The sequence below is a fragment of the Arachis hypogaea genome, chromosome 17 (assembly GCF_003086295.3).
Source record: "Arachis hypogaea cultivar Tifrunner chromosome 17, arahy.Tifrunner.gnm2.J5K5, whole genome shotgun sequence".
In the NCBI taxonomy this organism is placed as follows: domain Eukaryota; kingdom Viridiplantae; phylum Streptophyta; class Magnoliopsida; order Fabales; family Fabaceae; genus Arachis; species Arachis hypogaea.
In genome coordinates this window covers 575,934-598,509 of record NC_092052.1, presented here as the reverse complement: position 1 = coordinate 598,509, position 22,576 = coordinate 575,934, and the positions used below count along the sequence as shown (strand labels likewise).

Sequence of the window (22,576 nt, the reverse complement as noted above, 5' to 3'; positions counted from 1 at the left end):
CTCTCTGTCGTCTCTTCAATTTCCATCAAGTAAGGGAATATATACTTCTTCTTTTTCCCAAGATATTAAAAACAAGTTTTATTGATATTTTTGCATTAGTTTCATCGTCCATGATAAAACAGAAATGGATTTAAAATGTTTAGGGTTTAGTTGATGATTGGATAGTTAATGAAAGTTGAAGCATAGCTATAGTACTAATGCTTCTCTTTATTGCAGCATAGTACAACCAGCAACCTCCGCTTTGGATGGCACCACAAAATAAAAAATGTTTTTTTTACGGGGACCTTGCCTCCTCCTATAAATAAATGCGAGTTTTTGTCCACTCCCTACTCAATATTACATCAAATGCTTTCCTGGGATTGGACCATATATCCAAACATTTAAGAGCGACTAAAGTAGAAAATACATAAATGATTTATAAGTACTACGTACATACAGCTAGCTACTTGCTTAATGAATAATTCGATGAGATAGGTTTATTCATTATTCTTGGAAAAGGCAAGAGATTGCAAGTAGACTGGCTAGGGAATGTTTCCTAGTAATTCATTGTGACTTTCAATTCCATTCATTACAAGCTTAGCTTATATATATGAGGGGACCATACTATAATCAAAATAATAATAATAATGCTCCATGCCTCTCTGCATTGATCAACGTTTCCTTTCACCCTTCCCTCTAATACTCGTTTTTGAATTCAGAGCTGACACATGTAATCCTGTATAATAAAATCAATAACAACCATATATCTTCCTTTTTTAGCATTTGCAATTATAATGACAGTAGTGCAGTGGAGCCAGTGGATCGGAAGCGAGCAATGCAAGTTAATATACTGTTTATATATATTTCTCTGCCAACCTTTATAAATACTTATCAGGACTATACTCATCATGTATATTAGTATATACTATAGAATATACTATATATGGCTGTTGCTCTCTTCTTCTTGCAAGAGGTCAATTATATGTGTTATGAAAAAGTATAGGTCGAGAATAAAAATGTAAATAATGGATATATCGGATGTTCATTTCACTAGTTGTGCGGATGATTATTCTAATATTAAGATTTAGGTAGGTAATTTGGAAGTATAGTGTGTTTTGATTTGATTGGTGGTTATTCATATTATTCAAAAAAGTCATTAGTTATCTAGCATAACTCTTTGTGTTAACACTTGCTGCTTCTAAAATATATCTATTATATATTATTAATTTTACAACTAAAATATATCATATATTATTCTTTCATTGCAATTAAAATTAAATCTTTTTCTCTAAAATTAATAATTTTTCTCCTCTCTCTCTCCCTATCTCTCTCGTTCTTTTACCTACTCTAACTCTCTTATATATCATTATTAATAGCTAATTAATAATTATAAATTTAACAATTAAAATATGTAACATGACATTCTCTTATGTTAATTAAAATTAAAATTAAAATATTTAAAATTAAAATTGCAATACAATTATATTATATCATTAATTTAATTAATAATCAAGATATGTTATATGACACTCTGATCTCTTATTAAAAAGTTGAAATATTTTTTTTCAAAACCAATAAACTTTCTTTATCCATCATCTTATCTACCTTAGCTCTCTCTCATTCTCTATTTTTCTCTATCATTCCCACTCTATATATAACTTATAATTTAATAAACTAAAATATGTCACGAAATATTTTTTATTAGAATTAAAATAAAATATTTCTCTCCAAAATTAACAAATTCGCTCTCTCGCTCTCCTTCTTCTTCTTTATCTTTCTCTCTCTCTTTTCTCTCTCATTTTCTATCTCTCTCTACATTTTTATTATATCAAAAATAAAATAATATAATTTAAATAAATTCATAAAATTCTAAAAAATACATTAAATTTATATTTAAATATAATTAAAAAATATCTCATAATATTATTTTACATAAAAAATGTATTATTATATATATACATATTTTTTTAATTTTTATATTTAGTTTCAAATTTTTATTACTTATCTTTTTAATTTATATTTTCACTTCTCTTCCTTCAAATATTTATTACATATAATTTGGGGAGAATACTAATATTGTGATTAATAATTAGAATTAAGATTCAATTACTTCAAAAAAAATTAATTTTAAATTAATTTTATAACTATTAATATTAATTTTTTATACTAAAATCTATATATATATATATATATATATATATATATATATATATATATATATATATATATATATATAAAGAAAACATATATATTTTAAATAATAAGAATAAAAATTAATTATTTTTATTTATATAATATAATTAATATTTAATTAAATATAAAAATATAAACATTAAATTCTTTCAAGATTAGATAATAAATATTAAAATTATTTTTGAATAAAAAATTAAATTCTTTCATATAAAAATAATAATTAAAAATTATTATTTAGTATTTTTACCTACAAAAATCCTATTTTTTTTAGCTTTTGTCTCCTACAACTTTAGTCGGTTCATCTTGGATAAAGTTTTATGAATCCTTTTATTTATTTATATTGCTTAGAGGATTGATAATATAATAAAATCTTTTTATGTATATCTGATCTCTAATGTTAGCATTATTTTATGCGAATATTTTTTACAGTAATAGTTTGTGTGAGTGGGGGTCCTATATATATACGGACCAGCTCCAGCTATCACACTGGCCCAACAAAGGGCCACACCAATAAAATCAAATCATACCCCATAATAATAAAAGAGAATATGAGAAATTAGTCAAATTACCAAAAAAAAAAAAAGAGGATATGATAGTAATACCAAAATAAATAAATAAATAAAAGAGGATATGATAAAAAAAAATTTACTGAAAGGCTATAAATAGTGCGGTAAGAGCCTCCAAAGTTATTTTTAACCTTAACCACAGTATTCCTTTAGATTTTAGAGTTTCTATAAATATATCTTTTTCTCTCATTGGAGTCAGAGATTATAACTAATCAGTGGCTCTTCAACTCAATTCCTCAATTCTACTATAAATAATTCTATTTCAGAAAAAGAAAAACACACACATATATATAAGCTAATATGATTCTGCATTGTTTACCTTGGAGATAACAATGAAGTAGATTGTTAGAGAAAACTGATCACTAACCATACAACCGTTCTAAGAGGGAAAAAAAAGTGTATATACAGTTATACATACACACATCTCAATATTAAAAAAAAGTGTATATACAGTTATACATACACACATCTCAATATTACATTCACACATGGACTGAAAATTCAAAGTAAAGAAAAAACATACTCTTCATTGATTTGGAGGTTAATTCTTATTTCTAATAAGTGATAAATAATGTTGAAAATACTAAGAAGAAATAGGATAGCCAATGGTAGAGTAATACTATACACATAATAAAATAACCCTTGGGAGGGCTACGAGACAAGCATATATATGTATGGTTCTCAACTTGCTTGCTTCTTCATCTTATTCATATTCATATTTGTCTTGGCCATCGCAATCAGTGGGTTTCTTTTATTTGACCCATCCCATGGAGCAAAACCATATTTTATTTCGTGTCACATTTCTACCATATATATTTTTTCTTTACCATACAAATGCGCTTTGAAGACTTTAACAATAAACGAAAAGAGGAGGGAGAATATTTTAATAACAAAAGCCTTCATCACTTTGCCAGCAAACTGACAGCTACTTATTAAGCTGCTTATTCCTTAAGTTAAGATAGTGATGGCCTTACCCCATTTTTACCCTTTTTTATTTTAATTTTTATATCTTCTTATACTATCTAACATGCATCATCAGCCATAATATATATATATATACATATATTATTAGAGAAGAAAACCAAATTATCATCAGCCATAATATATATATATATACATATATTATTAGAGAAGAAAACCAAATTATAACTCTTCACTGATCGGGAAAACTTTAGGGAGGAATCAAACAAGAGAACATAAAATGAAAAGACAACACATCCAACTCAAAACCTTAAGGTGTCAATTTAACGGGTCTCTCATCTTATAAACTCTTCACTCTTCTTTGTTTTCTTTGATGTGGAACTAACTTTAACACTCCTCACACTTACAACACTAACACAAAGAACATATACATCAAACACCTATATATACCAACGGCTATGTGTAGTGATTCCTAGCCTCTTTGAATAATTTAATTTATTTATTAGCAGAGGAAGGAAATGAAGAGTGAGATTAGCAAAACATAATCTGGCTACCATCTGAATCACTTTGAGGGTTTGTTGTGATGATTGATTGGATGCTTAAAAGGAGATACCCACGCACTTGCTCCATAATTTGCTCTCACAAACTTTAGTGGACTAATAAGACAATGCTCAACTAGCACCTATTATGCTTGCTGACCCCCTTTCACAACAAATATAAAAAACAAACCACATGGGAACATTGAACATACAAAGAGAGATCTTTATTATTTGGGAGCTATGCTTATGCTAAAGTTGGGTCGAATAATTGATTAAGCCTTATTTGGAGCTACTTATGTGGCCTAAACAAGAATCTATCTTGCTTTAACTCTTTGCTTTTTCACGTGCTTGTTTTGGAATCTTGGGATGCTATTAATTCTTGCATCTTATATATGCTTCAAAAGGTCCATAAGTATCTCTGCTTTTCGTCGTTGGAGAATTTTTTTTTAATTTCAGTTTGGCACCACCTTCATTATTATGCCTATATGCTTGCTTCAGGACGGAGATATAACGCCGTTTATTACATTATTAGAGACTAAAAAAATTGTCAAAATAATATATCTTATTGGCATTTGAGTGAACTAACTAACAATAATAACATAGGATTACTAAAAGCTATCCTGATAATATTTCTTTGGTTGCGTGTCTTTGTCATCTTAATTATATAATTAATTGGCACAGCTACGAAATTCTAGAACATAAAAATGTGTCAAAGGAACTAATCTTTTTTCTTTAAATTACTATAATGTAACCGAAATTAGCCATAACATCCAACAAGGGATTTTGTCACCACCTGATGGCGCAAGTTCTTGTTGGTTTCATGGGAGCAGAGGCATAAGAGAAAAATTAAAGAATCCTCGATTAATTCGATAACACGAACCTAGTGTCTTGTATCAAAAGAAAGTCCTCTTGGTATGTTGTTGTTTATTTGACATGACGCCAAAGATAACATAAAATATAGTATAGGGTGGTATAAGTTATTGCCCGGTATCAAATGCTACTTATTTAAATAATAATCTCTGCTTTAATTTAATTTCAACCAAACCCTACAGCCATGAATATTGAATAGGAGATGCAGTGTGCCGCTTCTTGTTTGGTTTAGAGGTATCAGTCCCTTTCATTTCAACACAAAATATGCCTAACAAAGTATTTATTTTATATATAGAAGCAATGGAATTGAAGTTTCAAAATGAAATAATTGTTGATTACCATCTTTTAATGAATGGCCAAATTAGATGTATTCCTAATAATAGAACTCCAATTATGTCAACAGTTCAATTATATGACCAGACAAAAAAATAAAAAAAAAGCTTAGGATTTATAATACATAACAATTTTGTTAGGTAGTATTTATTGGTTGTTGAATTGCAGCAGTGTTGTTATTGGTAAAAGAAGTGCTGTAGCATTGAAAATCATTGAAGTTTAATAATAAGAAGAAAAAAGAGAGAGAGTAAGGACAAAGTTGAAGGCGTCAAAATCTAATTAACAACTCATGATTTCCTGTGTAGAGTGTAACCACAATGTTATTTTGAGAGTAATAGCTATTTTTTTTAGTGTGATCTCACCTTTTAGAGCAACCTTGCTTTGCTTTTCCTTTTGACTTCACCTTCCACTTGTTGGATGAAAAACAACTTCACTCACCTGCTGCACCCCCATCATCATGGTATATAAATTAAACCAATTTTATTTGTACCCTTTGATTTTTCTTTACAAAGACGAATGATGTGCACAGTTGATGACACAGTACAGTTTGTGGTTGTTAAGTTGTTCGTGATGGCAGGGGAACATTCTCCCCCTTAAACCAGGTCACAGTCCTGAGCAGAATCTTCCAAACTCATTGGAGAATATAACATTACATAACATAGACCTTGTCTATAGAGGGAGAGAGAGAGGTTGATGATCAAAGATTCAAAAGAAAAGTGGGTATGTATGTTGTGTAGGAAGAATGGCAGTTAGGGAGGTTGGGTTGCTTCTTGAAAGGGTTTGTTGTATGTTATGTAGACTGTAGGGAAATGGGTGTGAAAGTGACTATATATTGCTTTCTTATTGTTTGTTTGTTTGCTGTATCATGTATGCTATGATGTATCTAATGGATTCGATTCGTGCTGTGTGGCTGGCAGCTGTAGCTTCCTTTGATCATCTTGTTTACATCACTTCGATTGCAATCAACTTGTTCTGCTTTGGGTGATGGGAAGTCATGGCAAAGGAAAAGACGGCGAAGGCACTTCTGGACTTAAAGATGATGACAAGTATGAACCACAATTGAGATTCCATACCCCAACAGCAACAGCACCACAGGTCAGATGATCCCTTTTAAATCTGTGTCAGCTCTTGTTATTGTGTTTTGTGACAGGACAAAGGGATACTGCTTGCTCAAGTGTATGTTGCAGGGTGTTCAGTTATGATATGTTTAATTTTGTGATTGTTAGTTGATGTATGAAAAAATGAAATTAAAAAGCAAAGCTAAGCTAGTGTAACTGGTGGTGCATGGCCCAGCGGCAAATGCAAGATGGATATGTAGAAAGAGTGGTACATCAGAGATTGAAACGTGTGAATATTACTTGGAACCATCCAGTAAGCAGGGATGTTGCTGTTATAGGATCATGGGACAACTGGGAAACCAGAGACACCCTGCACTTGCAGTCTCCCCCTCATCCTCATGCTTATGCCATTGTTAAAGCACTCCCAACAGGTATCTATCATTACCGTTTCATTGTAGATGGATATCTCACCCATGCTCCAGAATTCCCCTGGGCTTTTGATCATTCTGGTTTCCCCTACAACATCTTGGATTTGCAGGTACTTCTTTTCTTTCCAATTCTTGTACACTTGTTGGACTACTTCTCCTCTAATATCTACTTAATGCTTAACCATATTTGCAGGATTATATTCCAGAAACGGCTGCAAGGTTAGGTGATGCCCAAGATCCTCCATCCCCACCATGGACTTATGATAACATGCTCTTAAACGACGATGAGTTTGGCAGGCCTCCGCCCGAGTTACCACCACAACTACCACTCACAACAAGAGATGACCCTTCTTCTTCATCCACGGTTCTTCCTAGACCCTCCCATCTGGAACTCAATCATCTATACATCCACAAAACCGATGGGGGTGACTTCGCCGCCCTGCGTTCCACGGAGAAGTTTGGACAGAAATATGTGAGCATGGTGTTGTACAAGTCCCTCCCAAGGGAAAGATGATAAAAGATTTTTGAGTTTGTGTATTGTGTTTGAACTATGCTGGGCTGATGGGACCATTTATTTGTTTGTTAAGGTCAGTAATGTAGTAAGTAGGTAATGAGCATTCAACAATCAGCAATGTATTCCCCTCTTAAAAACTGAAGGGAATATTATTTATTTATTTATAGGTGGGTACTCCCATGAAGATATTATAATTGTCTTCATGTGATGATTTTTCTTTTTGACCTTTAGATGATGGATTGTAGAGTTAGATTTTGATATGTTATAAAAGTGTTCGTTTTTATTTGAAGTGTGGCCAAATTAATAAATCACACTTTTATACAAAGCATCTTCATAAAAAGATGTTTTTTACATCTTCATTTGAGTAGCTCCCTTATTTATATACACAAATACAATACATATTCATCTCATGTTCTAGAATTGGCAATGGTTAAACGGCACATACACTGATGTTCAGCCTAATGCCTACTCCTCTCTTGCATAAACACCTATCAAGTGTCATCATCAAAACACTTTGTATGATTCATCTGTTACAATAAGAAAGGAATGAAAATATCTTGTTAATTTTACATGCTACAATTGGTTAGGAAGCAATCCAAGGGTTCTCAAGTGGTAGGAGTTTGTTGGCATACCAAAGACGATGATGTATTATATCAGCGCACGGAAGCTGTTTGCTGAAATGCCCCAAAGGAACACTGTTTCCTGGTCTTGTTTGATTTCAGGATATGCACAAATCACTATGCCATTGGTAGTGCCCTTCGAGCTTGCCAAGACGGAAAGCTTAAACTCGGCATGGATATTCATGCCTTAATTTCTAAGTCTCGATTCTCTTCAGACATGCCCATGTATGATGATGCTCCTCGTGTCACATCATGGAATTCTATTGCCATAGGGGGGGATCCAACTTCTTGTCTCGTGGAATTCTATGATCTCTGGCCTTGACCACAATGAACAATTTGAGGAAGCAGTTGCCTGTTTCAATACAATGAGGAGACATGGAATGGTGCCCTCAAATTTCTCAGTTATTAGCACTTTGAGTTCTTGTGCAAGCTTGGGTTGGATCATGTGCGGAACATGTATTCTTGGAATTCAATGATATCAGGCTATACACGTCAAGGGCAATTGCCAGATCAGGTATGGACTAGAGACTCGAATAGAGCACTTGTCTTGTATGGCAGACCTCCTTGGACGAGCGGGTGATGTTAACAAGCTAGATGACTTTATCAAAACAATGCCAATGGATGGAGAACAGTTTTAGGAGCATGTTGCCAAGATGCTTATTGAGCCCCAGAATGGTGTGAACTATGTTCTACTTTCAAAAATAAGGGATGCTGGATATGTGCCTGAAAGCAAATACGCACTCTATGATCTTGAACTTGAAAACAAACAAGAGCTGCTGAGCTATCATAGTGAAAAGTTGGCAATTGCTTTTGTTCTCACTCGAAAGTCTGAACTAGCAATCAGGAATTCAGGAAAATCAAGAACCTTTGGGTTTGTGGGGATTGTCACACTGCTTGAAGAAATATAGAAATAGGCAATAAGATGCCATTTTCGGAAACTTTGAGTAATAAGAAAGGAGAATGTCCTCAAGGACAGTTAACAGGTTATGCTTTCAGTTTCTATATCTAATTTGCTTACACCAATCTGTTGGTGGGGTAGGGACCATGAGTCCAAAATAAAAATGTTATTCGTTAACAATTTAAGCTAGAGAGTTAATAATATACTTTGATTTTGATTATTGGGAAACACACTATGCATGGGAATAACAAGGCCTAGAAATCAAAGTTGTTGGATGTCGCCGTCCTTTGAAGGATAATCAACTTCTGCCCTGAAAGCGATTCTTACTTATATGTTCCTGTTCGTGTCAAGGAGGAAAATGGACAGAGTGTAGGCCCACACATTCGTCCAGTGCGTCTGTGTGTGGTGACCTGGTCAATACGTAGTTGCTTCGTATGTCCCATTGCGAACAAAAAGGAAGATGCCACGTGACTCCGCGACGAATATTTCAACCTTATATATATTAATATATTTACTCTTGAATTTTGATAAAGGAAGCTACAAGGCAGGACTCTTCATTCTATTCCATGTTTGCAATAATATAATGTGCCTTCTTTTACTTTCTGAACATATATACAAGTGACAAAGCAAACAAAGCAATGATTGTTTGTTTGATTTTGATCCAGTTAGAATTGCACAAGACATTTCAAATCGTGTGTTAAGTGTTAACACATTTTTGGTATTGGTAAAGGCAGAACCAGAACCCTTCTATAGGGCGAAAAAATCTCTAGAAGTCTATATCCAAGATATTGGTAAAAAAAGTCAAATAATAATTATGTATGATTTTATTATTTTAATTCAACGATGATTAAATATCCTGTTTTATCTTTTTGCTTTTCCAACCTTGCTTACGTTCGGAACACTCCTTGCGTGACAAGTCAAACAAAGTAAATTATGTTTATTGCATTAAGCTCCGTTGGGGATCCTATGACAAGTCAAACAAACGCTATACTTTGCTAAATTAGAACAAAATAAATGCTGAATAGTTGGTTGTTCGGAAACAAAACAAATCCTTCCTATGACGTGATAGAAATCCAGAATCGCATTGATGATCCTAAGGATGTTCAGTGAATGCTGCTTCCATTATGGAAGGTAAACATTTCAGAAACAATACTAATTAAGGAGAGTTAACATCTTCATTCATGACATGGTCCATAGAACAGAAGAGAAGATATTAATAATACATACTCCGGCAGAAGCAGCCGCAAACATGCAAAAAAAAAAAAAGTGACCAAAAATTTCTACAACTATGACACCTTATCAGTTTCTTTTAAGTTAGAAGAGAAAGAGGAGGATAATATGCAGGGACCAGCCACCGGTTATCTCTTGCTTCAGAGTTGAATGCTGCTTTCATCTTCTTAATGAATTCTTCGCATTTCTTGTTTAACTCCTCTGTGTCCACTGTACCATGTCCATCAACGATCACTATAGTATTATTTGCCTCTTCCTCTCTCTCAACTTGTTGTTCTACCACGGTTACAATCTTGTCTTCAAAGTCTTCTTGTTCAAGAGCGTCTTGCAATGAATTCTCACGTTCCACTATCATCAAAGTGTTTTCTTCTTCTGGCGGGGATGCATTGAGACCAGAGTTGATGGCTATGAAGAACATGAGTCCATTGCAGAGAAGGAAGATGCAGGTCTTGGAGAACTGCTGGAGGAGGAAGGGCTTCAAGGAGTAGAAGATGAAGAGAAGCAAGGAAAGCAAAAGACTGACAAGACAAAAAGAAAGCAGAGGCTTCATCATCATTATCCTGCCTCTCGGGTTTGGATGCTCCATCGTGCTATGAAGTGCGTTGTGGTTGTGGCCATCTCTCTGTTTATATATTATTAGGCTTTGCCATCGACGTGGGTTTGGGAGTTACAACTTACTTTACTTAAATCTTTGGAGACTTTTCCAGAGTAGACTCCAAAGTCAGTCAACCGGTCAACCAATCACCAGCGGATGGTAAGGACTAAGGCCCTTCATTTCATTTTATAATATGATTATATGTTTAATTATGGGTGAAAACTCTCTCCAAAATTGATAATTTAGTTAAATATGTGAAGTTATTTAGTGATTTTTAATTATTAATTTTTTATAAATTTAACTTCATCTAATTTTCACCTTAATTAAATTTAAATGTTATATTATATGTTATTTTTTTAATTATTTTTACGTCAATATATTTTTATGAATTTAAATCTTCTAATTTTTGAAAATATGAGAAAATAAAGGATAATTTCTTCTTTTCTTAGTCTTCTTTATAAAATAAATTGTGAGAAATTATATATTATTATAAAATAAAATTCAAAATTTAAAAGATACAAATCTATTTTTATGATAACCAACAAATTTATCTATCATTATAAAATACTTAATATAGTTTATGATTTCCTTTATTTTACCTTCCCATCCAGTTTTCTTAATCATACTTTTTTTTTGTTGAAAATTATATCTTTTTACTCATCTCTGTTTAAATTTTAGTAACAAGATTGTTATTTGTGAAATATATATAATTTTTACTTTATATACAATTTAAAATTTTTGGTAAAAATAAAAAAAAATCCTATAAAAAATTAAATGCTTTAAATATGTAAATTATAAGATTCAAACAAGTTAGTCAAAATGATAGAGTATGTCTAGTTTTATATGTGATAAAAAAATACCTTTAAAATTTAAAAAATAAATTTTATCACACTATTACCAGACCAACTATACTTTATGGTATAGAGTATTAGGCGGTCAAAAAAGAACATAAACATAAGTTAAGTGTGACTTTAATAAAGATGTTGAGATAAATGAGTGGTCATACATGGATCGAATAAAGAACAAAGATATAAAAGAGTTGGAATAACATCTATTGTGAAAAAGGTGCTATAAGCTGGTTTGGACATGTGAGAAAAAAAGACCGACAAATTACTTAGTCAGGAGGAGGAATGAGATAAAATATAGACAAAAGGTAAAAGACAGATAATGACTTAAGAAGATTATTCATGAAGTGGTTAAACGAAATTTACATATAATAGTTGTTACTGTAGATATAATATATGATAGAGCTCAATCACTTCGTTTAATCCATATATCTAATCCCACCTACCCCACTTATTGAGACAAAACTTTGTTGTTATAATAGTTATTGTATACAATTTAAAATTTTAAATACTCTATTTTATCATTAAGTTGAGCAGGACACGTATTAACTCGGTAATCCAAAATACAAATAATACATTTCAATAGTACTTACTATGAGAGTCGTGATTTGGCGCTAAAAGCATAAAATAAAAAACAGGAGGAATTCTAGATTGAGTAGATTCACATATTTGAAAAATGTAAGTCGAGAAACTCCGTCGTTACGCTGGAACCTGGCTGGAAAGTGGATTGCAAATTCTTTGTAACTACCAAATATATATTACTTAAATTTGGGTAACGCCATACATGGACTTTTCCTCCAATTGTTAATTAATTATATAGTTCTAGATTACCTTACAAATTAAGTAGACCTGGGGTTGATGTTACATCCGGTGTGTTCTTGCTTAATTGGTCTTTGATAGAGAATTAATCTACCAACCATTGAAATCTCTACTTCCGCGTTGAATAGCATTTCGCACTTTTATTACTTATTTAAAAATGCCATTGCTCTCACTCAAAAGAAGGGCATGTTAATAATTTTTGAAAAAAAAAAAAAAAACAGGGGCAACTCATCAAGTGCCAATATCTCCAGGTAAAGATTACGTAGGCCCAATTTTTCTGTAAGAGATTGGCAAAAAGTGAAAAGTTAATTAACATTAGATAAACCAAGTTGGGTTGGTCTAGTGGTTAGTTCACTAGACCGTTTAAACAAGTGTCGGAGGTTCGAATTCTGCCTTGTGCATGCAGCAATCCATTGGCTAGCGGCAAACCCTTAAATGGAGTTCAGTACCGCGACGGATTAGTCATTAGCCTTCCGGGTTGAGAGATACCGTGGTAAACAAAAAAAAAATTAACATTAGATAGAGCCAATTTGGTAAAATAGCTTAATTAAATTGATTTTAAAAAAATAATTTAAATAATAAATATTTTTATTAAAAGAAACTTATAAATAAATTATTTAATTTTTTAATTTTAAAAATATTTATTTAAAAAAAATATAATAAAAAATTATTATAAAAGAAGTTTTTTTTATTTTTGTATAAACATTTAAATAGCTTCTTAAAAAACTACAATTTAATTTTAAAAATTACACTAAATATTAATACTAATATTTTTTATAAGTAAAAATCTCAAAAAAAATAATTTTTAAAATTTTTCAATTAACTTTGAGATCAAAGACAAAGTTAATACACCATCAATATAAAAGCATTTGATATTATTAGGGTGCAAAAAGACCACGGTCTGTCAAGGACTGTAGCCTAGTCTGTGTTTAATTTAGTTTGGCCTATTATAAAATAGACACAAGTTCAACCTCTTATAAAAGTCTTATTATGTTAATAGGTCAGACTCAGACTAATTAATTAGCTTGTCAAGCTTATCTAGACCTGTTAATACATAATTACATATATAAATCATTTTTTATTATTAATAAAATTATAAGATATTTTAAATTTATTATATTTAATTATAAATAGTTTTGTATATTTTAAATACTTTAAAATTTATATTTTTTTATAAATATTAAATATGATATATTATATATAAATATGTTTATTAAAAATTAATTTTTTTAAATAATATTTTTATTTTTGTAAAAAAAATTTATCAGACATTTTAACAAGCTTTAAGCCAGGAGAGTCTAAATAACAAATCAAACCATTTGTAGAGTAATACTAGGTAACCAATAACTTTCTTAAACATAAATAACCACCAATCAAATCAAAACATACTACACTTTTAAATTACCCACTTAAATCTTAATATTAGATTAACTATCCACACACCTAATAAAATAAATATCCAATATATCCATTATTCACATTATTTAATATTTTTATTATTTACCTATACTTTTCTTAATTTGTAACATCGACAATTTAGTGTTGATTTTTATTAAATCCATAGACATAATTTATTGTAATTGCCCCTCTTTTCAGTATAAATAAAATACCCCATCTATAACCTATAATCGGATAAATACAATTAAATATTTTCATTATTTTACCTTGATTATACAAAAAATTAACTTCTAATTATAATTATAATTGTAATAGTATATAAAATTTAAGATGTCTACCATCCAAGCCAGCCACTACAAATGTACATAAATTAGATGAAATAATTTTACATAAAATAATTTTTATTAACAATAACAAAGTACTAACATAAGCAATGACAATGTATAATTTATATGCATTCATTTTTCTTAGAGTTGCAAAATGAAAGCATACTCCAATGACCAATCCATATTCCATACAAGGCTATATATAGGCTATAGGAAAACTACAAATCCCAACATCAGGGGAATTTTACTCGACTAAACGAGCTTAAACAATCAACAATTAAAAGTAAAGTCTAGGAGCTAGCCATCAACAAAAAGTTATATAGCTTTGGTTCTGCTAATAATGTATGTATGTAGCTATATCCCCATCCAATCAAAAAAATATAGCTATGTCTGTAATTTCAAAATAGCTTGCTCCAATCCAACACCAAACCTTTTTAAGTGCTGCAAGTCATTACATTGTCCTCTAGTCCTGCCACATTGATTTGCTCCTCAGTGTTCACAATAGCTGAATCACCAGCACCCTTTCTGCGCTTGTGTGGCTGATTCAAATCATTGTCCTTGATCTCCTCTAGGACATTCTCACCTGAATCACAAGGCTTTGAAACTTCTGTACCATCATCATCATTCACAGTCTCTATATTTTCATCATTTTTGTCATTGGACACTTCAGAACTCTCTTCCATCTCAGCCTCGCGGAGGAGGGCTTCTATCGCACTCATCATGTGTCTGTTAACCTATTGCAAAGGCCAGAAACAGCATAAATACAATCGCAAGATCACATACAAACTGTAAATTGCATATTTATGAATGATCCTCTTTAGAAGATTTATTTCTAAATGTGAACACCACCTAATTAAACTTGCCAACTCTCCATTGAATCTCATTTCAAAGAAGGCCTAAGATTTTTCAGTGACTTTGGGTTAACAGAAAATAAAAACAAATTAACGTTTGGATTTTAAGTTATCCACATTTGGTGTCAAATATAAAACAAGAAGCAAAAACAGATAGTCAATGGCAATAACATTCACCTTCCTAATTAAAATAGTTTGGGAGTAAAACCAAATTCATGCTTTCCCAAATACCATCACCAACGATATGCTCAGACAATTAGAAAGAGACATGATGTACTACCTCTGGGTTCTGAAGAAATTCAGCTATGTCAATTGAACATGAAGGGCATTTCATAACATTCTTCTGTGCTCGCAAGGTGCGCCCACCTTCGCTTCCCCTCTTTCTGATAAAGCTTTTGCCAGAAAAGGCACCCTCCAAACAGGATTTGCAGAAGTTGTGGCCACAAGGAGTTGTCACAGGGACGCTCAACACCTTGCGACACAAGAGGCAAGCAAACTCTGCAAAATCGATGAAGCAAGAAGCAAAATTATATCAACTTAAGAATCTCATACATACTAATAACTGCAAAGGCATCAAATCAAAGTGGTTTAAGAGATGGTTAAAGTCTTTATAGGAAAGTCCAAGGCAACATGTACCTTTCATAAGCCTATCTCTCACTGGCTTGGTCTTGACTTTTCGTACAATTTTTATCTTTTCTGATATCCCATTTTCACACCTTATAGCATCCATTTTCTTGCTTGGTGGTGGGGGTCTCTTCCACATCCAGCATTCCTTTTCCTCCTAAAATGTATAAACAATAAAGGTGGAATTAAATTCAATGGAACAAAGAATATGCAAAATATCTAGGGCAAAACAAGTGATGATTATCTTGTCTTAACCTAGTAACCTAGTAGAAAAAAGGGGCAAATGAATCAATACCTCATAATGCAATAACATTTAGAATTTTAGATACAAGAAAAATAAACAGACTATAGTTTTGTACAACACCACTTACATCATAATCCCATGCTGCAGCTTTCTTCCTTTCAGTTACATCAATTGCCCCCTTCAACTCTTTAACCACTGGAAGTGGGCGTGGACGGTCTCCATGTTCATCACTGCAGATGAATGACCCAAATAAGTTCAAGATTGAATGTATATGCACTCACACAAAGACACACAATGATACAAGGAACCAACCTTGTCCATGGAGCTGGTTCATTGTCACATCTAACAAACAAATATCTGCAAACCAAGCAACCCTAACCCAAAAAGAGGACTCTTGAGGATCATTTTGGAGAAAGATAATCAATTCAATAGGGAAAAAATGTTAGGATCTATTAAATGTAATTAACTACAAGGCTTTCCTAGTATCTTACTTGTATTCCCTTCTTACGCCAGCATTTCTCTATTCGATAAACTCCATCATACCTCACTCCAAATTGGGGTGCATAAGCAGATCGTTTTTCCTTGTGGGACCTGACAAAGATTGAGAACATGAACAAGGCAAAAATATTTACACAGAAGCACGAGACTCAGATGAAAGGCATGACTAAGACAATCCAAAAATATGAGCAAGCACGAGAATCAACTAAAAAATTAAACAGACTAAACCATTCATATTCACACAGTAACTCAAGACAAATTAGAAGGAAACCTTGGGAGAAGAAATAAAAGCCAAGGCAATGAAATAAATTGATTTTATTGCATATAAGCATAAATAGATTTGGAATAATAAAGAAGCAATGTGGATATCTTCTGGCAAAGGCGTGAATAGATTTGGTCAATCAATTACATGTGATGAAGGGGAATGATTATAAAAATGATTGAAATTACTGACCTCACAACCCTAACAGGATAACCTTGTTGGCAACTCACTCTGAGGGCCTCATTCATGTTGTCAAACTTCTGGTCAAATGAATGTGTTTTGTTGGTGCGTTTGTTGCCACTAAGGTCCTTTCCACCACTGCAGACAAAACAACCACAAAGAAACTCAATCAACAGAGACATAGAAAACAAGCAAATGAGTATGCAAAGCAGTTAGTTACCTTCCAGTGTAGAGGAACCACTCTCCATGATCCTCGTCATCAACATAGCCACCTGAAAGAGCTACAGACTGAGCACCAAAACCCTTTTGACCAGCAATGCCCGCAACATGAGGGAAATGGGCGCCCCACTGCCTGCAATCCATTCTGTCCTCCCAAGTATCCCCAACAAGAACCCCACGATTGTTCCTGGGATCATACTCAGCAGTGATTGGACCCAAAAAATCCGAAGGAATCGTCACAAAAATCTTACCACTGCACGCGTTGGCCTTTCCGGTCTTCTTCGCCCGCTCAGTGGTGAAGCAAGTGTCTGGAAGCTCGTCGTTTTTTCGAGAAACATACACCTTGGGCTGCGCCACCGCACCCACCATCCCCGTGGCCTTCATTTGCCTCGCCAAACGGATCGCAATGGCCAGCTGGTCATTAATCCGAGGGTTTTCGGCCATCTTAGGTGGGATCTGACTGCGACAGTTCGCACAGGTCCGCTTTGCCTGCCCAATCCACTTCTGGAAGCACTTCAAACAAAAGTTGTGACCACACGGCGTCTGCACACCCAACCCAAAAAATAATCAGCTCCGAAAAATTGAATGGTGTGAACATTGACATGAAGAAGCAATCCAGAACAGAACAAACTAACCGTGACGGGTCTCTCCGGCAACTGCATGCAGATTGAGCAGTTCAGACTCCCATCGAAGATGTCCTTCTCTGCTTTGCCATTCTCCGCTGCTGCGAGTGGCTTCGAGGAGCGAGAAACGAGCTCCTGTCTCTTCTTTGCCTTCTCCTCGTCAGTGAGTGAGGTGTCTCCCTGAATCGCCCGGATCGCCGCCACTAAGCTGTCGGAGTTTCCGGCAACGGCGGGAGCCGATGCTTGAACAGGGGCAGGATCGGCACAGTCAGGGCACTCCCAAGTGCTGACCTCGGCCATGGTAGGAGGGCCGGTGCCGGCGGGGAGACATGGCTGGTGCCACGGGGTATGGCAGGTCCGGCACGTGAGGCACTCGTGCGGTGGTGGTTTCTGCTTGCAGAGCATGCAGGCACCGTCGGAGTCGCACGGAAGTGCCTTGGAGTGGGCCATGTAGTGGTGTGTGACTGGCGAAAGAAAATAGTAGCGGGTGAAGAGAGAGAGTGTGAGAGACAGTGAGAAAAAGACGGGATTTTATATTGTTGGGAAGGGAAGGGACTCTACTCTAATATTTACTATTTAGTATCATCCATTTTGGCGTACAAAGTAGGAGGGAACATTCTTTTTAAATTTTTATCCAATTTTCGCCTTTCCCTCTACTCTTGTTTTTTATTTTTATTTTTTGTCTTTTTCTTCTCTTTTTTTCCAATAAAATATTGGTAACTTGCAAGATTGACTCATTGTGAAATGAATATGAATATGCACTACTAAATGGGGATATTCTCTTATAAATAAATATCATACTATATATTTTCATTATATTTATGTTTATAATTTTGCATTTTGTTTCTTACCTTAAGATATTAATGTCATGTACAACAAAAAGTTCTCAACAGACTAGATATTCACGACTTTTTCAGGTAAGTTATTAAAATAAATTATTTGTTTTTAATATTATCAAAATATAATTTTTATACGTTAAAGTCGTAAATATATTTTTTTATTTATATGAAAACTGCGTCTAAATTATGATTTAGACGTAAATTGCGGTAGAAGAATAGCGATTCACGTTGAGTTGCGTGTGAAAATAAACTGTTACATTCTTTCAACAATTTTTTATATAATGCTTGCCTATATAAAAACTACCATACCGCATAAAAGGTGTAGCGATTTTTTCACACATAACTCAACGCAAACCATTACACTTTTATTGCGATTTACTTTAAATTATAATCCACCGTACTCCTATCATAGTTTCTATAAAAACAAAAAATATATATTTATATTTTCAATGTATAAATATTGTATTCTAATAATATTAAGAGATAAATAATTTATTAATAAATTACCCATCTTTTCACACAAAAAAAATTCAACTAAATCCAAAAGAGATCGCATGAAGCAACCAAACAAGAGGTATTTGCAATGAAATTTACATGGATTTTGAAGGTAAAATACTAAGGACTTTTTTGAGTAAGTTTCTGTGAAAAGATTTTTTTTTATTTGTCTTTTTTTAAAGATCCTGTGAAAAAGTAAAAATAATTTTATGTTTGGATTTTATATTTTTATTTTTAATATTGGATTAACAATGGTATTCTTTCAAATTGTAAACTGCTGTGATTTTGTCCGATTTTTAAGAAATACAGAAATTTCGGATATCCGATTTTTAGGTACAAAAATCGGATTCTCGAATCTCCGATTTGTGTTTAAAAAAATTTGGAGTACACAAATCGAATCGTTCCATTGTATTTTTTAAATTTTTTTTAGTTTTTTAAACACAAATAAGATGTGTATCCCAAATTTTTAAAAATTTTTAAACACAAATTCGAGAGTCCGATTTATGTACTTTTCATAATTTAAAATAATATTAAAAATTACAATATTAAAGTATATTTACTATTTCACATCTTTACTCGTGATAATCAACGTATGACTTATATATTTACTATTTCACATCATATGACTTATACAATGGTGCTCTTAATTATTGTAGTTAAAGAAGTCATTATTATTTTTGATTTGAAATTAAATGAGAATAAATTTAGAGATATTATTTTATTTGGGTTTTAGAGTTTAATGGGTGCCACACTCAAATATAAATAGTAACTTCAAGGCTTTAGTCTCTAACACATCAAAGTCGCCTCCGTAGCTTTTTTTTCCATCCTTATCAAGGATATAGAAGATTTTGATTAAAGAAAATTAAAGAACCAAATTATCTCAATTATACTCATAAATTCAGGTACTGTTCTGTGTTCTCAAGTATTTTTTTTTAATAATTTACCATAGATAGGCTTTGAGTTAAAGAAACCACAAATTTTGAATACTAGTTACTACTGCCAAAAAAAGACTTATATTTTTGTATTTTAATTAATATTTTTTTTGGAGCACTTCAACAAAATGAAAAATCCTAGATTTGAGGTTATCAAAAGTGACGGAACAAAAAAATTTTAATTTTTTAAGAGTGAGGACAAAAATATATACACTAAAATAAATTTTGTCGAACATTATTAATTATATAAAAATATAAAAGTTAAAAAAATTAATAAATACTTTTATTTTTAAAATATTATTTATTATATATAATTTCTAAAAAATATATTTTTATTTTTAAATTTAAATTTAAAATATTTTAATTAAATTATAGGTAACTTGGAACAACCTACACAACCTTTATTATAAATTTATTGATTCAATAGTAAAGGAGTAATTCTTGCGAAATTCTCATTTTAGATGAAAATGGTGTACAAGACACAAATATAATATATATATATATTGATTTGGTAAAAAATGTAACGTGAGGGAAGCCATTTAAAAACTGAAAATGCATAGAAATTTGATTGGAGGTGGATGTGATAGTATTCATAAAATAAGAGAACAAAACGCGGGAGTATTGGGGTGTTGTATGAAGCTTGAGATTATTTAAGAAAGAAAGAGAGAGGCAGCTAAAATGAAACGGGAAAAGGCATTCAATTTCATTGATGATGGTAGCTCTTTTAATATTGTGGTTGGTGGTCATTCATTTCGACGCTGTTTCATCTTCATCTGTTCACCAAAACGTGTCCTTCTCTTCCTCTCCCCTTCATTCTAATCTTCAATTTCATTTACACGTAGATACACAGGTTTTTCACCAAATTACCCTTTCCTTATATGACTATCTCATCTTATAATAATAATATTCATTTTTTCAGCAACTTCAGTGCTTTTTCACCGCGCCTTCAATTCTTCCACCGAGGAACCTTCTTGGCTCTGAACCTCAACCACCAGCCCCCGGAGCAGGTTAGTCTTATTCAACTGTCGTGTCAACGGTCTTCATTTTCCATTATTCTTCATCGTATATAAAAAGGTAATTTTGCATTTAAGGTGTGTTCATTCCAACAACACAATCTCAGAAAATGGGAGAAGGAGGCATTGAATTGCTTAAAGCAGAAGAGGATAAACACGGCGGAGTTGTTGTCAACGTGGAAGTGGAGGACCCTATAGAGCCTCTGAATTTCAGTTCTTGGTTGCAAGCTTCAATCTCGAATTGGAGCCAACAGGGAAAGAAGGGCGTGTGGATTAAGCTTCCCATAAAACATTCAAATCTTGTTGACACTGCGGTCAAGGCTGGATTCAGATACCACCATGCTGAACCAGATCACCTCATGCTTGTATACTGGATTCCTCATTCTCCTGATACCATCCCACAGAATGCTTCACACCGTGTTGGTATTGGTGCTTTTGTCATCAACAACAACAGGGAGGTACTAACAATCTTTCTTTATCTTTCTTTTCCACTTTTGCATTTTCTGGATTCCTCTTGACTTGGTCCATTCAAACTTCAAACTTCTATCTAAAAGACCATAAATTATGTTGGTCCTTCTCCTTTCAATTATGTCACTACAAGCTGACACGTAAGCGTGTGTACTTGTCAAAATTATGCGGCAGGGTCTATCTAAGTCTTGTATTTGAAGTGGTAACCTATATATGTTGTACTTTATTTTCTGAATAAATTGTCCTGTTTCATTTGAATAGATGCTTGTGGTTCAAGAAACTGGTGGCAGATTCAAAGGCACCGGTATATGGAAGATGCCTACAGGAACTGTTAATGAAGTAAAACAAAATGATTATTCATGTAATCATGAAATTTTTTAAAGTGTGTTTGTACTTTTCTTAATACATTTTAATTTTATTTGCAGGGTGAGGACATATGTGCAGCTGCAATTAGAGAAGTGAAAGAAGAGACAGGGGTAAGCAACATAGCACACAAATTAAATTTGAGAAATGTTAGCATATAATTAGGATCAATTAGCATTATTTAGCATATCTGAATATTTATTATAGAATATTACGTTTTTATTATTTTGATTCTCTAGCACTTATATACACCCTTGTACATTGTACCTTTCCAAACAAAATCCTACAATAAATACACAAATATGCTATATAAATATAAGTAGTCACCAAAAAAAATTATAAGTGATACTAACGGATCCTAATTATACGCTAACAAGAAACAAAAGTACTCACTATTCAGTAATTTAATGTGGTTTACTAGCATACAAAAACTATGAGGCTTGCTTTTGCTTACCATGTCCATGTTGACAAACTTCAATGGAATCCTAATGCCACTGATTTTTATCATCCTTTCAGATAGAGACAGAATTTGTCGAAATCTTAGCATTCAGGTAAGAAAATTAGACTTCATCAACCAGCATCTGCATGTTCATACCATTTTGCTGTCCAAAAACTTAATTTGATGATATGTATGGCGGCCTTCTTATTCGCTGTGTTTTTCTTTTTGGAATGATTACCAGGCAAAGCCACAAATCGTTCTTCCAAAAGTCAGATATGTTCTTTGTTTCCATGTTACGTCCTCTCTCCTTTGACATCCATAGTCAGGCTTCAGAAATTGTGGCATCTAAGGTATATATATGCTTTGGTCAATTGAAATGAAATTCATTTTCAGT

At 32.7% G+C, this 22,576-nt stretch overlaps 3 protein-coding genes across 10 annotated transcripts; 2 read left to right on the top strand and 1 right to left on the bottom strand.

Moving 5' to 3' along the window:
- Positions 1-5,157: 5,157 nt before the first annotated feature.
- On the top strand, positions 5,158-7,726 carry LOC112766283 (SNF1-related protein kinase regulatory subunit beta-2-like). Of its 6 annotated transcripts, XM_072223038.1 has the most exons (5): positions 5,751-5,861; positions 5,963-6,121; positions 6,319-6,496; positions 6,695-6,997; positions 7,081-7,726. In XM_072223038.1, the coding sequence occupies exons 3-5, from the start codon at positions 6,386-6,388 to the stop codon at positions 7,399-7,401; spliced, it is 735 nt and encodes a 244-aa protein (XP_072079139.1). In that variant the 5' UTR covers positions 5,751-5,861; positions 5,963-6,121; positions 6,319-6,385; the 3' UTR covers positions 7,402-7,726. The 6 variants fall into 6 exon arrangements, with proteins under 6 accessions (XP_025667978.1, XP_029150192.1, XP_025667976.1 ...); XM_025812193.3 differs by lacking the exons at positions 5,751-5,861; positions 5,963-6,121 and adding an exon at positions 5,158-5,302; XM_025812191.3 differs by lacking the exon at positions 5,963-6,121 and having other exon boundaries at positions 5,613-5,861.
- Positions 7,727-14,240: 6,514 nt separating this feature from the next.
- LOC112766282 (E3 ubiquitin-protein ligase ORTHRUS 2-like) lies at positions 14,241-18,233 on the bottom strand. The gene is made up of 9 exons (XM_025812189.3): positions 17,646-18,233; positions 17,012-17,553; positions 16,804-16,929; positions 16,343-16,442; positions 16,164-16,225; positions 15,979-16,081; positions 15,620-15,764; positions 15,264-15,481; positions 14,241-14,866 (listed from the first exon to the last, which is right to left on the bottom strand). The coding sequence occupies exons 1-9, from the start codon at positions 18,081-18,083 to the stop codon at positions 14,567-14,569; spliced, it is 2,034 nt and encodes a 677-aa protein (XP_025667974.1). The 5' UTR covers positions 18,084-18,233; the 3' UTR covers positions 14,241-14,566.
- A 2,258-nt stretch (positions 18,234-20,491) lies between these two features.
- LOC112766629 (nudix hydrolase 2) lies at positions 20,492-22,569 on the top strand. 3 transcript variants are annotated; one of them, XM_025812527.3, is made up of 7 exons: positions 20,492-20,634; positions 20,819-20,906; positions 20,991-21,370; positions 21,642-21,719; positions 21,806-21,856; positions 22,260-22,294; positions 22,424-22,569. In XM_025812527.3, the coding sequence occupies exons 1-7, from the start codon at positions 20,578-20,580 to the stop codon at positions 22,560-22,562; spliced, it is 828 nt and encodes a 275-aa protein (XP_025668312.2). In that variant the 5' UTR covers positions 20,492-20,577; the 3' UTR covers positions 22,563-22,569. The 3 variants fall into 3 exon arrangements, with proteins under 3 accessions (XP_025668312.2, XP_025668309.2, XP_072079138.1); XM_025812524.3 differs by having other exon boundaries at positions 20,519-20,749; XM_072223037.1 differs by having other exon boundaries at positions 20,524-20,686.
- Positions 22,570-22,576: the final 7 nt, after the last annotated feature.